This window comes from Eubalaena glacialis, chromosome 5 (genome assembly GCF_028564815.1).
Source record: "Eubalaena glacialis isolate mEubGla1 chromosome 5, mEubGla1.1.hap2.+ XY, whole genome shotgun sequence".
NCBI classification, from domain to species: Eukaryota; Metazoa; Chordata; class Mammalia; order Artiodactyla; family Balaenidae; genus Eubalaena; species Eubalaena glacialis.
In genome coordinates this window covers 113,702,850-113,719,808 of record NC_083720.1, presented here as the reverse complement: position 1 = coordinate 113,719,808, position 16,959 = coordinate 113,702,850, and the positions used below count along the sequence as shown (strand labels likewise).

At 40.9% G+C, this 16,959-nt stretch overlaps 1 protein-coding gene across 8 annotated transcripts in view; it reads left to right on the top strand.

Annotated features, from left to right (window-relative positions):
- TRIM2 (tripartite motif containing 2) overlaps positions 1 to 16,959 on the top strand; it is a 223,434-nt gene that overhangs the window by 139,403 nt on the left and 67,072 nt on the right. For all 8 annotated transcript variants that reach the window (XM_061192508.1, XM_061192512.1, XM_061192507.1 and 5 more), the window contains 2 exons: positions 12,270 to 12,335; positions 15,684 to 15,741. In XM_061192508.1, coding sequence (XP_061048491.1) covers positions 12,270 to 12,335; positions 15,684 to 15,741 — 124 coding nt within the window. The remainder of the gene's footprint in view (positions 1 to 12,269; positions 12,336 to 15,683; positions 15,742 to 16,959) is intronic.

Here is a 16,959-nt window from a genome sequence, read left to right as displayed (position 1 = left end):
AACCACTGCACCACCAGGGAAGCCCCTAAGGAGCTTTTTTTAGACACCTTTTCCCTAATCGCCCCTTGCCCCCACCCCATGATGCTTTAATGCCGGAGGTATACTTTATATCTGTTTATGTGCTACAGCCCTTTGGAGGCCCATAAACCATTGTACCACAAACCATCCAAGATTTTTTCATCCCCCAGGAACCAGTTTTGATATTGCCCCCATTGAGACTGATGCTCTGCACAAATGACATAGTAGTATTGTCATTTCTAACTCAGGAGATGTGGTGTGACTGAGAGGTCAATAATGTTTACTATTTCTTCCTTGAAATTTTCTCCTCTTGGTTTTTCATTCTCCTACTTCTTTTTCTACCCTGTAGACTTTTCTCTGTCTCTTTCAAATGATGTTACTTTCTTTTCCTACTTCCTTAATAAAGAAGGTTCTCCTATAGGTCCTGCTTTTCAGAATTTTCAAGGAAGGGCCATGAGAAGATTGTCTTCAGTTTGGGGTGCATTCCTGAGAATTCAGGGGAAACACAGGCAGTTGAACATGTCTCTTCTCCTTGGTGGTGGTCATTCTGAGTTTGCTATTCCAAGACTGGGGTGCACACCAGAAATCTCAGAAAATGGTAATAATGGCTCAGTGACATTTGGGATACAGTTGCAACCGCACTGACCAACCCTCTCTATGTGTGCTTAGCACTCATCATTCCCAAGAGAAGATCCAGTTGGGTCAATTTATCACTGACCAGCGCCACTTTGGACACCTCAGAGGCAAGTGGCCTGCCTTATGTTCATCCTACACATGTAGCCTTTGGCTTGAGCACCTAGCCCTGGTCTAGACAGGCATGGCCCAGCTGGCAGAGAGTTCATTGGATGGATGTGGCAAGAACCACAGCTCTAAGCAGAAAGAATGCTGGGGGTTTAGAAACTCAGAAAGCAGCCAAGGGCCTGGGAGGCACATGGAGCTTCAGAACATCCTCTCCAGTGAAGTTCTGTCATCAGGTCTTGTCTCCTGTGTTCTCTCGAGATTTCCACAAACTTCCATTCTCTTGGGCAAAAATAGATGGGTTTGTAAAGATTTTTAAATGCCCAAACTGAGAAGGGCACACATCTTTAGTGGCTTTTCCTCCCTCCTGTCTCATCTTTGCTGCTTCCTCACTCCCACGTAAACTATAGGCATTCATCAGAGATATTGCAATAAAGTCACATGAAGTTTTTGGTTTGTCAGTGCCCATAAAAGTTATGTTTACACTATACTGTAGCCTATTAAGTGTACGATAGAATTATGTCTAAAAAAATGTACATACCTTAATTTAAAAGTACTTTATTGCTAAAAAATGCTAACCGTCATCTGAGCCTTCAGCAAGTTGTAATCTTGTTGCTGTCGGAGGGTCTTGCCTCCATGTTGGTGGCTGCTGACTGATCAGGGTGGTGGTCACTGAAGGCTGGGGCTGCTGTGGCCATTTCTTAAAATAAGACAGCGAAGTCTGATGCATCGATTGACTCTTTCTTTCATGGACGATTTCTCTGCAGCATGTGGTGCTGTTTGATAGCATTTTACCCACACAGAACTTCTTTCAAAATTGGAGTCAGTCCTCTCACACCCTGCTGCTGCTTTGTCAACTGAGTTTATGTAATATTCCAAATCCTTTGTTGTCATTTGAACAGTCTTCACAGCGTCTTCACCAGGAGTAGATTCCATCTCAAGAAACCACTTCCTTTGTTCATTCATAAGAAGCAACTACTCATTTGTTCAAATTTTATCATGAGATTGCAGCAATTTGGTCACATCTTCAGGTTCCACATCAAACTCTAGTTCTCTTGCTATTTCCACCACATCTGTAGTTACTTCCTCCGTTGAAGTCTTGAACCCCTCAAAGTCATACAAGAGAGTTGGAATCAACCTCTCTCAAACTCCTGTTAATGTTGATATTTTGACCTCTTCCCATAAACCACAAATGCTCTTAGTGGCATCTAGAATGGCAAATCCTTTCCAGAAGGTTTTCAATTGACTTTGCCCAGATACATCAGAGAAATCACTACCTATGGCAACTAGAGCCTTACAAAATGTATTTCTTAATAAAACTTGAAAGTAGAAATTACTCCGTGCTCCATGGGCTGCAGAATGGATGTTGTGTTAGCAGGCATAAAAACATTAATCTCATTCTACATCTCCATCAGAGTTCTTGGGTGACCGGGTGCATTGTCAATGAGCAGTAATATCTTGAAAAGAATCTATTTTCTGAGCAGTAGGTCTCAACAGTGGCTTTAAAATATTCAGTAAAGCATGTTGCAAACAGATGTGCTGTTATCCAGGCTTTGTTCCATTTATACAGCAGAGTCAGAGTAGACTGAGCATAATTTTAAAGGGCCCTAGGATTTTCAGAATGTTAAATGAGCATTGGCTTTGACTTAAAGTCACCAGCTGCATTAGCCCCAATAAGAGAGTCAGCCTGTCCTTTGAAGTTTTGAAGCCAGGCATTGACTTCTCCTCTCTAGCTATGAAAGTCCTAGATGGCATCTTCCAATAGAAGGCTGTTTTGTCTACATTAAATATCTATTTGTTTAGTGAAGCCACCTTCATTAATTATCTTAGTTAGATCTTCTGGATAACTTGCTGAAACTTCTGCATCAGCACATGCTGCTTCACCTTGCACTTTTATGGAAACAACTTCTTTCCTGAAACCTCATGAACCAACCTCTGCTAGCTTCAAACTTTTCTTCTGCAGCTTCCTCACCTCTCTCAGCCTTCATGGAATTGAAGAGAGTGAGGGCCTTGCTCTGGATTAGGCTTTGGCTTCAGGGAATGTTGTGGGTGCTTTGATCTTCTATCCAGACCACTCAGACTTCCTCCATATCAGCAATAAGGCTGTTTCGCTTTCTTATCATTCATGTGTTCACAGGAATAGCACTTTTAATTTCCTTCAAGAACTTTCCTTTGCATTTACAACTTGGCTGTTCAGTGAAAGAGCTTAGCTTTCACCCTGTCTCTGCTCTCGACATGCCTTCCTCACTAAGCTTAATCATTTCTAGCTTTTGATTTAAAGTGAGAGATGTGTGACTCTTCCTTTCACTTGAACACTTAGAAGCCATTGTAGGGTTATTAACTGGCCTAGCTTCAACATTGTTTTGTCTCAGGGAATAGAGAGCCCCAAGGGGAAGTAGAGAGACAGGGAAATGGCCAGATGGTCGGTGGAGCAGTCAGAACACACACAACATGTATCAATTCAGTTCTCTGTCTTATATGGGCATGGTTCATGGTGCCCCAAAACAATTTCAATAGTAACATCAAAGATTACTGAACGCAGATCACCATAACAGATATAATAATGATGAAAAAGTTTGAAATATTGTAAGAATTACCAGAATGTGACACAGAGACACAAAATGAGCAAATGCTGTTGGAAAAATGGCACTGATAGACTTGCTCGACACAAACCTTCAATTCGTACAAAACGCCATAGCTGCTAAGTGCGGTAAAGTGAAACATGATAAAACAAAGTATGCCTGTATCAGCACATCTTTGCCTCAGGCTTTGTTATTCCACGAACTCAAACTAAGGCAGAGGATACCGGGTTCCCGGGTTCCTGGTCTAGAAAGAAGGTACTGGGTTACAGATGGGCATGTCCCTTTCGCCCTGCAGACTCCTTGGATATGGGGAGTGATGAGGCTGGAGCGGGGCCAACGTAGCCCCAGAGCAAGGTCTAGGGCAAGGGCCAGTTGCCCAGTTGGAAGGGCAGCACTGACTGGAATATAAACTGCTGACGGGTGTGGCCTGTCTGCTTCATCCTCACATATTCGGCCAACAGCAGATATTCAAATTTTTTAAAATGAAATTAATGTGTGCTTAAGGTTTTTGTAAAACATGAATTTGTTCAATAAACAAATGCCATTTAGGCATTATAACAAATGCTAAATTGTGGATTCATGATCCAGATGTATGATGCTACAAATATTTATTTGCTTTCATACTTAACTCATATACTACATCTGCCTGCCCCATAATATTGCAAAACTTGGAGCGTCTCAAGACATCTGAATGGCATATCAGATAATTTCAGAATTCTATTGGTGAAAATAGTAAATGCGAAAGCACTACTTGATGCAAGTAAAGATTTTTCAAAGTAAAATATCCTTTCTTTTTTTCACCTGAAAACCATATCTAGATATCCCTAAGTAAATGACAAGATGGTATTCTTGAAAACCTGGTCCATTTATTTAATACACATTTATTGAGTGTTTATCACGTGTCAGGCACTGTGCTAGGCCTTGATGATACCAAATGGTTGGCTTAGTCTCTGCTACAGAAATGAGTTTGATATTATAGGGAAGTTGTCCAAGTTAATAATTACAAAATGAATCTGGGATGCTGTGATAAAACTACAGAGACCCTTTCTTCTTGTGGGGGGTGGCATGAGGAAGCAGAGAGAAAAAGACTCCTGGAGGCTACCCCTGAGCTATTGAAAGGATGGGTAAGAGTTACCCAGGTGAAGAAAAACTGTTCTTGACGAGCAGATGAGTATGGCAGTCTGAGAGGAGATAAAGGTAAGGCTTCCCACAAATGCCACTTTTATGGTTTTTGACAACTCTACATAGCATCAGTAATAACTTAATATTTTTCTTAAATATCACTTTAATTAAAAAAAATTTTTTACTGACATACCTACTTCAGCTGTATCTTAAGCAATACATGAGAAATCTAGGGTATGGTGTGTTAATTATACATTTGCTAGTACTAATATTAAAACACTTACTAAATGGATACCCTTTTACTCTCTTAAAATCATCTCATCAATTGAACTGTATCGAACTGTAGGAAAAACAAAATGGAACTCTTGTTTAATTTAATATACCCCTTACCCTGCAACAGGAGATAATTCGTTTTAGATGCCACTTTTTTTCCTAGTAGAATTACTATACTTTAAAATGGTTCAAAGTAACGTACAATAACCTTCAAAGTAACGGAAAAGTCTGAGTTAATTTTCTGGCACCTTGAGGCAAAGGGACCCGAGTTTTTGATCTGAATCCCCATCAAGTAATGAGGCAGCATACTTTCGACCGTTTTGATTTGAAATTCATTCTCTTGTATTAAGAAAACAAAACAAACAAAAAACCTAAAGCAAAGGCAGACATACAAAGGGATTTTTAAAAGCTGGAAAAGCAGTGGATATCGGTGGGAGAGAAGATGAGGCGTAAAATTACAAGAGGGAAGAAAGTCCGCCCCAGACCAGGCAAATCCGCATGGATGGAGGCAGCGTTTCCTTCTCCAGCAGCCAAACTGCCTCTGTTTTTTAAGGCAAACTTAGGCCGCGTTTCCACTGAGCGAAGAAAGAAGTCAAGCCGAGGGCTCGACTTTCTGAAAAAAAAAAAAAAAAAAAAGGAGTCACAGTCAGCACGCAGGACCGAAGAGGCGGAAGCAGCTGGAAGATCCTGCTCGCCAGCATCTGGAATCGACCAGGACGGACCGGCGGGCAACCAGGCCCCGCCCCCAGGACAGGCCTCGCCCCACCCCGGCCGGCCGGCCGCTCCGCGGAGCCGCCAGGGGTCGCTGCGCGCCGTCTGGGCGACAGCCGGTCTCTCTTCCCCGCCTCCCCTTCGCTGCTCCGCCCCCGGGGCGGTGTCGGCGCCAAAATCAAACCCGCCTGGGCCCGCCCCGCCCCTCGCTGCGCTCAGGCCCCACCCCTCGCTGCGCTCAGGCCCCGCCGCCGGAAGACGCGCCGCCCGCGCAATGGTAAGAGCAAGGGGAGCGCTCCCTGGTCCCCCTCCTCTACAGTGGCCCGGCTGCAGAGCCCCTCGGCTGCGTGCCACGCGGGCCCGGCGTTGGCCCCCGGGCGGGCTGCAGAGGCCGGCTCCCCCGCCAGGTCGACGCCTCGGCCGCCCGGCGCTTTCCGGCTCCCGCCGCCTGAGCCCCTAGGCTGAGGCGCCGCGCTGGGATCCCCGTCCTTGTGCCCCCCGCCTCCCTCCCGGGCGGGTCAGGTTAACTACGGGCGTTCGAGAACGTGCCCCGAGTATCTCACGAACTCAGCAGTCTGTCAGCAAGGCCACGAGTCACTTCAGAAGCGGTGCCCAGGCTCCCCGCTTCCGGCCACCAAGGCGCCGCCCCCGGTGGAGAACAGGGAACGGGTGTCGGCGGGCAGCGCCGGGGGGTTCCGGGGGCCCGAGGAGCTTGCTTGATCTTTGAAGATTGAGTGGTTTGGGGCGTTGTAGCATTTAGAGCACATTTCAGTATTGCTTACAATTTCCAAAGTGACCTAACAAATCTTCATTTTATGCCAGTTGGAGGATTTCTGTGAAAATGCGTTGGTTTTTACGAAGGGCAGGGCTGCCCTTTTGTGCTTCTGGAGTCACTTTATTAGGGAAGCACCGTACCGACTTCGTCTTCCTTGCATAGCCTGATGGGTTAAGTCCTGGTTAGATTCCAAATCGTCTCTTTCTCTTTGTGAATTTAATGTCTTTCTGCTCATCAAATCATTTTCATAAACCTTCAAAGTTTCATCCCCCACCCCCTTCTGTTGGCAGAGAATCAACGTCTAATGAAGTGGATCTAAGATTTTAATATCTTAATTAAGTGGCCGTTATTTTGCCAAGCTGGTGGCGGACGGGGATATAGGTTGTACGATGTTTATTTGAAGATACTTGTCCAGATGTAATCAAAACTGATAACGGTTTCTTTGTGGTTAAACTAACAACCCAGCCACCTGGGCATAAAATGGTGTAGGAAGCCAAACAGGCCCACACTTAAATCTGGTACCAGTGTTCCGTGATACCATATTTCTCCTTTATAGAGTTACTGGCCTGATAGAACGGACTACTGAGTACTATGCAGCCCATATGCATTAATTTTTTTGTTTCTGTCTTTTTACCTAATATCTCTCTACACCTACATACCTTCTAATGCTAAATGGTTTAATGTGCTATTAACTCTTTTCTGATGTTTACCGCTAGTAATGGAGAAACATGGAACAAGTTAGAATAAAACTTTTTGTAAGAGACATACTTCCTATTTTTCATGTATTATTAAGAACTAAGTTTAGTGTTATGTTGATCAAAGATAACTTTTGTTCTTTTTCCTGATTGTGAATTAATAGCTGTTTGTTTCGATTTTGGTTGCACTTGCTGGGTAAACAGTTGTTATAAGTCCAAGCATATTTTTGGAATTGGAGAAATGTGGTATGGTCTGCCACTTCTGAGAGCAGCAATTATCATCTACTTTTAATTTTTCAAAATTGTATTAGTGATCAACATGGCTGACTTCAGGAAATTTTTTTGCGGGAACTTAGTTCCCCGACCAGGGATCGAACCCGTGCCCCCTGCAGTGGAAGCGCGGAGTCCTAACCACTGGACCACTTAGGATTTCTTTAACTCCTAGTTGGAGAAGGTTCCTTCATTGTCCTCAAGTCAAATTTTGAGCCCACTTACTTACTAATTTGAGTGTATCTCTAACTTATACTACGAGGAGATGTTCTTTAATCCTAAGTATTACATGAGCCCTTGTTGATTTTTTGGAGAAATTTCTAAATATGAAGTAATATGGCATCCTTGTACATTAGTTACTTTTATTCTGGCCATGATACTCTCCCACGGTGGTTAGTAATGAAAACTCTTTGTAGTGGTGAAGGAGACTGATGAATAAATTAGCCTGAAATCAGTGTTAACGGATGATACAGCTCATCCATATTTCTTTTTTTTTTTTTATCCATATTTCTTGAGTCACTTTCATAAGCTGTTGAGCTGAGTGATAAGAGCTTTCCTAAAACAGTGTGCCCTCAGGACATTAGATTCTCCTCATTGCCTGCCTCTGCGTGGCAGATTCTTGCGGAGTCCAGGGTCTCTCAGGGAGCAGTTTATAATAACAAAATGTTAGGAGCCTTTTCTAAAGCTTTGGCTCTATTTTCCACTGATGCAGCCACAGATTAAAGTCCTAAAGGGATTCTCATTGCCCCACAGTGCCCCTAACTTAACCTTCAGATTCTGGGCTGAGAGAAACAGTGTTTTCAATCCTGGGGCACAATTAAAGCACCTCAAGATTTTTAAAATATGAGGCCAAGGGGCCCCATTTCAGAGATCCTGATTCATTTCTTATGGGATGTGCCTGGGCATCAGTAGTTTTAAAAGCTCCTGAGATGATTCTAATCTCTGTGTATGGCAGTTTGAGACTAACTGGACTAGAGAAATAGCTGAATGGGCCTTCTGAGTGTGGATATCTTGCTTTATTCAGATACTGCAGAAGCCAGTGTGAAGGGAGGCTAATAACGTAGTACTGAACTCTAGCTCTCTACCCTGGGTTTAATGAACGTGTCTTCGTAGTGTATGGTTTCTTAGAACTGAGATTCCTCTGGTTTATCTCTCCAAGTAAGGCAATAAATGGTTATCACAGACTTCCTTATTATCAGTTCTCCCTGAAATGTATTTATGGGAGTGCAGAGGGGTGTTGTGGGATTTGGGAGTCTGAACGGCCTCAAATTTTAGATACATGGTCCTGAAATTGAGGGCTGGTCTTTACAACTGCTCTTCTAACTTGGCACTAACCTCTGGGAAGGCAAAGGCAGTTCATGTTCTGAAGAACTCTTTTTGTTTTGTTTTGCTTTGTTTTATTGAATGAAAGAGTCTTTAAATGCTATAGTACTTTACAGTTTTCAAGTTTCACACATATGATTTCATATAATCCCATAATAACCCTTTTCTCCCCCCTATTTTGCCCCTCCCCACATCCTTCTCCCCACTGGTAACCACTAGTTTGTTCTCTATATCTGTGAGTTTGCTTCTTTTTTGTTTTATTACTAGTTTGTTGTATTTTTTAGATTCCACATATAAGTGATATCATACAGTGTTTGTCTTTCTCTGACTTATTTCACTTTTTTATGACTGAGTCATAAAAATCCATTTGTGTGTGTGTGTGTGTGTGTGTGTATGTACATATGTATATAAGTACATATGTATATGTGTATTATACATATACCACATTTTCTTTATCCATTCATCTGTTGATGGACACTTAGGTTGCTACCATATCTTGGCAAATGTAAATAATGCTACTATGAACACTGGGGTGCATGTATCTTTTTGAATTAGTGTTTTTGTTTCTTTGGGATATATACACAAAGGAGTGGAATTGCTGGGTTATATGGTGGTTCTATTTTTAATTTTTTGAGAAAGCTCTGCATTGTTTTCCACAGTGGCTGCACCAATTTACATTCCCACCAAAGTGTACGAGGGTTCCCTTTTCTCCACATTGTCACCAATTTGTTATTTGTGGTCTTTTTGATGATGGCCATTCTGACAGGTGTGACGTGATATCTCACTGTGGTTTTTTTGTTTGTTTGTTTCGTTTCGTTTTGTTTGTTTTTGGGGTTTTTTTTTTTTTGGCTGCGTTGGGTCTCTGTTGCTGCACGTGGGCTTTCTCTAGTTGCAGCGAGCGGGGGCTACTCTTCATTGCGGTGCGCGGGCTTCTTATTGTGGTGGCTTCTCTTGTTGCAGAGCACGGGCTCTAGGCGTGTGGGCTTCATTAGTTGCGGCTCGAGGGCTCAGTAGTTGTGGCGTGCGGGCTCAGTAGTTGTGGCTCACGGGCTGTAGAGCGCAGGCTCAGTAGTTGTGGCGCACGGGCTTAGTTGCTCCGCAGCATGTGGGATCTTCCCGGACCAGGGCTTGAACCCGTGTCGCCTGCATTGGCAGGCGGATTCTTAACCACTGGGTCACCAGAGAAGTCCTCATTGCGGTTTTGATTTGCATGAGAGGAAGGTGTTTTAGATAGAACAACATTTTTAAAAAGGCACAGAAATGGGAAAGAGCCTGCTGCAAGTGGAGAATTACAAGTAGTTTTTGTATTACAGCTTAAATTGCTCAGTTCTTCATGTTGTTATGGTAAATTTGAGGTGGGGAGTGGTACCTGTGAGAGATAGGTTGGGGTCAGGTGGCAGAAGGCCTTATATGTCATTCTAGCGTGATTGGATACTTCTGGATGGTTGAGAGCCACTGAAGAGTTTTAAGCAAGGGAGAGGCATGGGTAGGCATGGCAAAGGAGAGGTTTGCTTTTTGTCAGCGTGGAATGTGGCTGGAGGGTGAGACAAAGCATGGTTAGCAGACTGCAGGTATGTAGTAGGGAACAGATAATGAAGGCCTGAACTAAGGTAGAGGTAGTAGGGATGGAGCAGACAGGATCGATTTGAGAAACAGTTAAGCTCTGAAATTGGCAGAACTTGGTGATTGGTTGGATGTGGAGTAAGAGAGATGAAAGAACCTAGGGTGACTGCCAGGCCTCTGGCTCGGGTAACAAGGTAGAATCTAACTGAACTCAAGATCCAGAACAGCAGGTTTGGGGAGTAGATGTGGGAGAGGAGAGGTCAGTTTAGACCTCCTGAGTTTGACGTCTATTCAGCAGACAAGTAAGTACGTGAGATTGGAGCTCAGGCGCCCACTTAATCCAATGATATAAAGATTTGAGTTCTCAGCATAGGTGTTTGTTAAAACCATGAAAGCAGGTGAGATCAAAGAAAAGGTGTGAGGAGAGAGGGGATCAGTAGAGAAAGAACCCTGGGGAACTGCAGTATTTAAAATTGTGGACAGAGGGAAAAGAGAAAAAGTTAAACTTTGAGGCTACTTATTTTACCTGTGCAACTCATCAAGGAACATTGGATAATTTGCTGTGTAAAGGGGTTAATGGGTTTCTAGACCATGTACTCTGGAATGCGTTCAGAATGGCAATTCCAAATTCCTTTCCCTGTCTAGTGTAGGCTCTCATTTCTGATGGAGTTTATGGTTGGATAGGTTTATTATTGTTGGTTTATTTATGTCTGCTTTTTACGTGGTATAAAGTATTTTAAAGTTCTTACTAAACAATTTATGTTCCTCTATAATCCCATGCAATTTTTAAGAAAGATGCAGATTACTTCAGAAACATTAGTGTGGAAGCCTCCATGAGAGTACTAGAGATTATGGTTCTCCTTCTCTTTTGTTATTTTCTGTGAATATTTGCATTGAGGAAGTTTGGCGTTTTGAAAATTCAGGCTTTAGCTCTAGGTATATACCCTATATAAAATATATGGTAAAATTTATTATTAAAATACATTTCAGTTACATTTTTTTTTAAATATTTATTTATTTAATTTTATTGTTTATTTTCTTTATTTTTTTGGCTGCGTTGGGTCTTAGTTGCGGCACGCGAGATCTATTTCATTGCGGTGCATGGGCTCTTCATTGTGGCCTGCGGGTTTTCTCTCTCTAGTTGTGGCACGCAGGCTCCAGAACACATGGGCTCTGTAGTTTGCGGCACGCAGTCTCTCTCGTTGAGGCACACGAGCTCAGTAGTTGTGGTGCGCGGGCTTAGTTGCCCCGCGGCATGTGGGATCTTAGTTCCCTGACCAGGGATCGAACCTGCATCCCTGGCATTGGAAGGCAGATTATTTACCACTGGACCACCGGGTAAGTCCCTCAGTTACATCTTAATGATCTTAATTTCAAGTTAGCTAAAGGGTAGTGACAGGATAATAATAACCTGAAGTAGGCTTTCATTTTCTACTTGGACATGGTTTTCCTTCCTCCAGCCTGCCCTCCACAATGCTACCTAACTCTTATCGTGTCACTCCCTGCTTTAGAAATTGCTCAGTAGCTCCTCGTGGCCTGAAGTAAAGTCTGCTCTCTTTGGCTGGACAGTCAGCCTTCCATAATCTGGCCCCAGACAACCTTTCTCATCTCATCTGCCACTGCACTTGTATAATAATCGTCCCTGAGTGTTTGTCTTTCTGGAGCATTCCATGTACTTCTGTAACACTGTGCCTGTGTGTGATCTGTCCAGGACACCCTTCTCACCATTTCTCAACTTGCCAAAATCCTGTTCCTCTCTAGCCTTCCTAGCTAACCCTCCTCCCTTTCCAGGGTGGAATTAATTTATTCTTTCCTGGGTAGCAATTTGTACATGTACCTGTTCATTAATTATAAGTAGTTATGTCTATTTATTTTCCTTGAGAGATTAAGTCTTTTGAAGGTAAATACAGTGACTTATTGGATCATTTGATAAATATTGAACTTCTACAAAATGCCAGGCACTGTCTCAGTCACAGTTCTTATTATTATACTGGCAACACCTACCACAAGGCTTGGCATAAAGTAGTAGAGTTGTTAAAATCCGTCTTGAGGCCTCGCTCTGAGAGTTATTAAACCTCTTGGTCTCAGATGAGACCATGCATTATTTCTGATAATGTTTTGAACCAAGTTGTCTTAAAAAGCATTGTTTTTGGTTTTTTTTTTAATTGCACTGTTTACTTTTTAACTTTTGTGCTTTAGTCGAAGAAAAAAGGACTAAGTGCAGAGGAAAAGAGAGCCCGCATGATGGAAATATTTTTTGAGACGGTAAGTCGTTTTCCTTAAGATTTTTAGTGTTTTGTGTAATTTTCTCCTTAAGTTTATGTCATCCAGTGTTAACTGTACCTTTTTTTATTAGAAATCAATAGTGACCAATTTCCTAAAGAATGAATAAAATTCTACAAGCACTTGTGGTTCCTGTGAGCTGTGGAGCATGAAAGAATCCTATCCCAGGGTTTGTAGAGTCTCTTCTATCCAGACTGCCCTATACTCTGGCACCATAATTAACTTTCTGAAGCATATATTTGATTGTGTCCCCTTTTACCTGAAAATAGTAATGATAATAGCTCACATCTACTGAGTGCTTCCTAGGTGCCATTCACTATTCTAAGCACTTGGTGTAGTTATCTGATTTTATCCTTTTTAACCCTCTGAGATCCTCATTCTACAGATCTGGACATCTGAGACACAGCCTAAGATACCAGCCCTGGATCTCAAAACAAGAAATGATAGTACTAGGATAGAAACCCAGGGGAGATCATCTGATTATAGAGATAGTGCTAAATACAGCCTCTTTACATTTATAAGCCTGCATATGGTATAACACATATGTGATGGTACATAGCCTCCTTAATTTATTCCAGTTATTCGTGCCTGCCACTAACGGGAAATATGTTTGAAGTTTCTGCTCCTAAGTGGCAGGACCAGGATTCAAACCCAGTCACCTGGCTCTAGAGCCTGTTTTCTTCACACGTTGCTGTACAATGGCTTTTCTTGCTTCCAGATTAAAATCCAAACTTTTGACCTACAAAAATATTAATTTCTTATGTCTTACCTCTTGACAGGACCTTCAAAGTCTGGTTTGGCCCCAACCTACTGGCTATTTTCATTATTTACAAATATCAATATGAAGAAAGTGGGGAAAACGGGAAAATAGAATGTGAAATTAATAAGTAATGATAATACTTGACATTTTCATTTTGATAATGCAGATTCTCAGTGAAACAAGTGAAATATTGTGGGCACTTTTTTTTTTAACTGTTTGCCCTTTAAGCGAAATCTTACTAGTCTTACTTACATACAATGACTTACTAAAAGTCATTGGCAATTCAGAACAGAGTATCATATTAATAATGATATGATTAGGACGATAAATTGATAAAGTTTGTAGGTAAAGATTATGACTATTTATTCTGCTGAGTTGAAATATTTTTCCTATGGTCTTAGAGCAAGAAAAGTAGATTTAATTCCTAGCAGGCAGTGGAAAGCTGGGGAGAGTGGTGAGGGAAATTAATTTGTTCTTTATGATATTGTTGGCTGTTTTTGATTAAAAGTTTTTCAACTCTGCTCTCAATGACATTAAGACACTAATGACTAGGTACCATGACTATAATGAGTATTAGAGGTTAAAGAAGTTCAATAGTCAATGAGTTTTTAGGTAAAGATAGGAATTAATTGTATTAATTGATTGATTTCAGTTCATATATTCCTCTACATATTAATTCATATGAATACATACATAGATTTATTTGAAGTTACTAATTCTTTGCCTGTTACACTTAGGAAGAACATGGCCACAGTACAGCTCAAAGATAGAGAACTTGTACCTGAAGTCTGTTTTACCTAATAGCTTTGTGATGTTAAGCAAGTTACTTGACCTAAGTCTCAGTTTCTTCATCTATTAAAAAGGCTAATAATAATTGTACCTAGTTCACAAAGTTGGTATGAGGATTGAATGAAATAATCTGTGTAAAACATTATAATGCTCAGGTCATAAGTGCTTAATTAAAAGTTATCTAACTTTATAACTGTGTGTCTTCCATGGTATCTTTACACATAGTTTTTTGTTTTTGAGGGCTAGAACCATTGTGTTCATCTCTCCTTTATTATCTCTGTTTAATGTAGGGGAGAACCAATATTTACTTGAGACCATTTTCTCTGTCCACTTAAATGACCACTTTAGTCCTGAAGCTAGCTCTTTGCAAGCCCATTTATTTACATAGCAACCCCACTGGGGCAGCCAGTATGTCTGGGGCTTTTCCTTGATAACCACATCTAGGCAGATGTCTCAATAAGTTCATGTTCTTTTTCCTAAGGTATTTGCGAATAGGTTTGATTAATTGGGTTTTTTTTAACGCATTAGAGGCCTGAAGTTAGTAATTTACTGCATGTTCTCTGAGACCCTACAGAATTCTCTTTTAACAGTTTATTCCCAGATGTGCAAAAATTTATTTCACACTCTAGAACCAATGACTTAGTATTTTCCTTAATTTACTAAATCTTAAGTGTACTGAGATGAAGTTACTTTTTTCAACATTTTATTATTAAAGATGAAAGAATTTCACTGTGAATACCTATATGCCCAGCTTAGATTCTACCGTTAACATTTTATACTCTACTTGCTTTATCATATATATATATATTCATCTATCCATTCCTTTATCCATCTATCAATTCATCTCTTTTGCAGGGGGTTGTATATCTGGGCTACTGGTCTTTTGTCTGGTATGTTTTGTGAATACTGTCTTCCAGTCAGTCTTTTCAGTTTCTTAACAGTGCGCTTGGATGAGCAGAAGTTTTAAATTTTTATGATGTCTAATTTCCATCCTATTGAAGTTACTTTTTCAAGTTTATATTGGAAAAAATAGATCCCAGCTTTCCATAACAATAATCACAATAATTCTGTTCTAATTGCTGAATACTTCAGTCTTTTCAAATATTTCACTTTTATTATCCAAGTTCGTTTTACCCGTTCAACCACAGCTTATTACAAGAAGAAAGGAGTATTCTGCATAGATTTTTTTTCCAACCATAAGATTAAATATTCTCTGTGTATATCTTCCCATAATGTTTTGCTTTGCATGTGGTGGACATGCAGCATGTATAGGTGAATGACTGATAGGCAGCCATAAGTTGTATGTTTTTCTTACTTAGGTGTGGCTCTTCCATGAAACCTTAAATGTAAATAAATCTTGACAGCTGTCTGTTTTGCTTTTAGTTAGAACTGCTAATCTGTGATATATGGTATATGCTAAGCAAAGCACTATTTGTGTTTTCTTCAAATCAAAGTGTCAGAGAAGCTGATTATCTCATGTTAACAAATGATTCGTCATAACTAGATTTTATACTTCATTGGGAAGATGTTCTTTGCATTCTGCCCTCCAGTTACTTTAAAGAATTGTATGTTCATGCAAAATCTGTCCATTTTAGGTTCTGTTTAAGGTATTGAACAAGATAATTACTGTTTCTTCTAGCTCTAAAATTCTCGATTCTATTGCACTATTCACTTCCAGTCATAGTTTTTGAGTACAATATTTTATAAACATAATTATGGTAAATATAAATACATAGTAGAAAATAAATGCATGTTTTTCATCTTTCAACTCTTTTAAACAGAAAGATGTATTTCAATTAAAAGACATGGAGAAGATTGCTCCCAAAGAAAAAGGCATTAGTAAGTATCAAAAAATGTGCCAGAATGTTTTGGTAAATACCCGTCATCTTTCCTGCAACAGTCTTTCACTTCATGGAAACGTAAATTTCTAGAGATGAAGAATGTTTATAAAAAGTCCCTATATAGGACTTCCCTGGTGGCGCAGTGGTTAAGAATCCGCCTGCCAATGCAGGGGACCAGGGTTCAATCCCTGGTCCGGGAAGATCCCACATGCCACAGAGCAACTAAGCCTGTGTGCCACAACTACTGAGCCTGCACTCTAGAGCCCGTGAGCCACAACTGCTGAGCCCGTGTGCCACAACTACTAAACCCCATGCACCTAGACCCCGTGCTCCACAGCAAGAGAAGCCACCGCAATGAGAAGCCTGTGCATGGCAACAGAGAGTAGCCCCCGCTCACCACAACTAGAGAAAGCCCACGTGCAGCAACAAAGACCCAACACAGCTAAAAATAAAATAAAAAAATTAAAAAAAAAAAAAAAGTCCCTATATAATGTTTCTGGGCCATGACCATGATTCTTGTGTTTGAAGTATCTGCTCTAGGGAAACTAAAGTGGACTATGCATGCATGCCTGTGTGCGTGCACACATACGTATACATACACACAATTATACACATTTATTTATTTATGGGTATAATTTACTTCAAAAGAAGTAAAAACTTCTTCATGTATGTTCTGGTATTTGTTAAATGTGATTTACGTAGTGTATTAGTTTTCTACAGCTGCTGTAACAAATTACCATAAACTTAATTTCTACTTCACACAGTAGAAATTTATTTTCTCATAGTTCTGGAGGCCAGAAGTCTAAAATCAAGGTGTTGGCAGGGTTGGTTCCTTCTAGAAGCTCTGAGGGAGAATCCATTTTATGCTTCTCTCCTAGCTTCTGGTGGCTGCCCACAGTGCTTGGCTTATAGACACATCATTCTAATCTCTGCCTCTGCCTTCACATGGCCTTCCCCATTTTTTTTTTCTCCTCTTCTGTGTCTTATAAGGGCACGTGTCATTGGATTTGGGACCCACCCTAAATCCAGGATGATTTTATCATGAGGTCCTTAATTACCTCTCTATAGAACCTTTTCCGAAGTAAGGTCACATTCACAGGTTCTGGGGGTTATCTTTTGAGGGGTCACTACATATGATACATATTTTTTTAAACCTTACTTTCTGATTATATAAGCTATACATGTTATTTTAACAGATTTGGAAATTATAAAGACT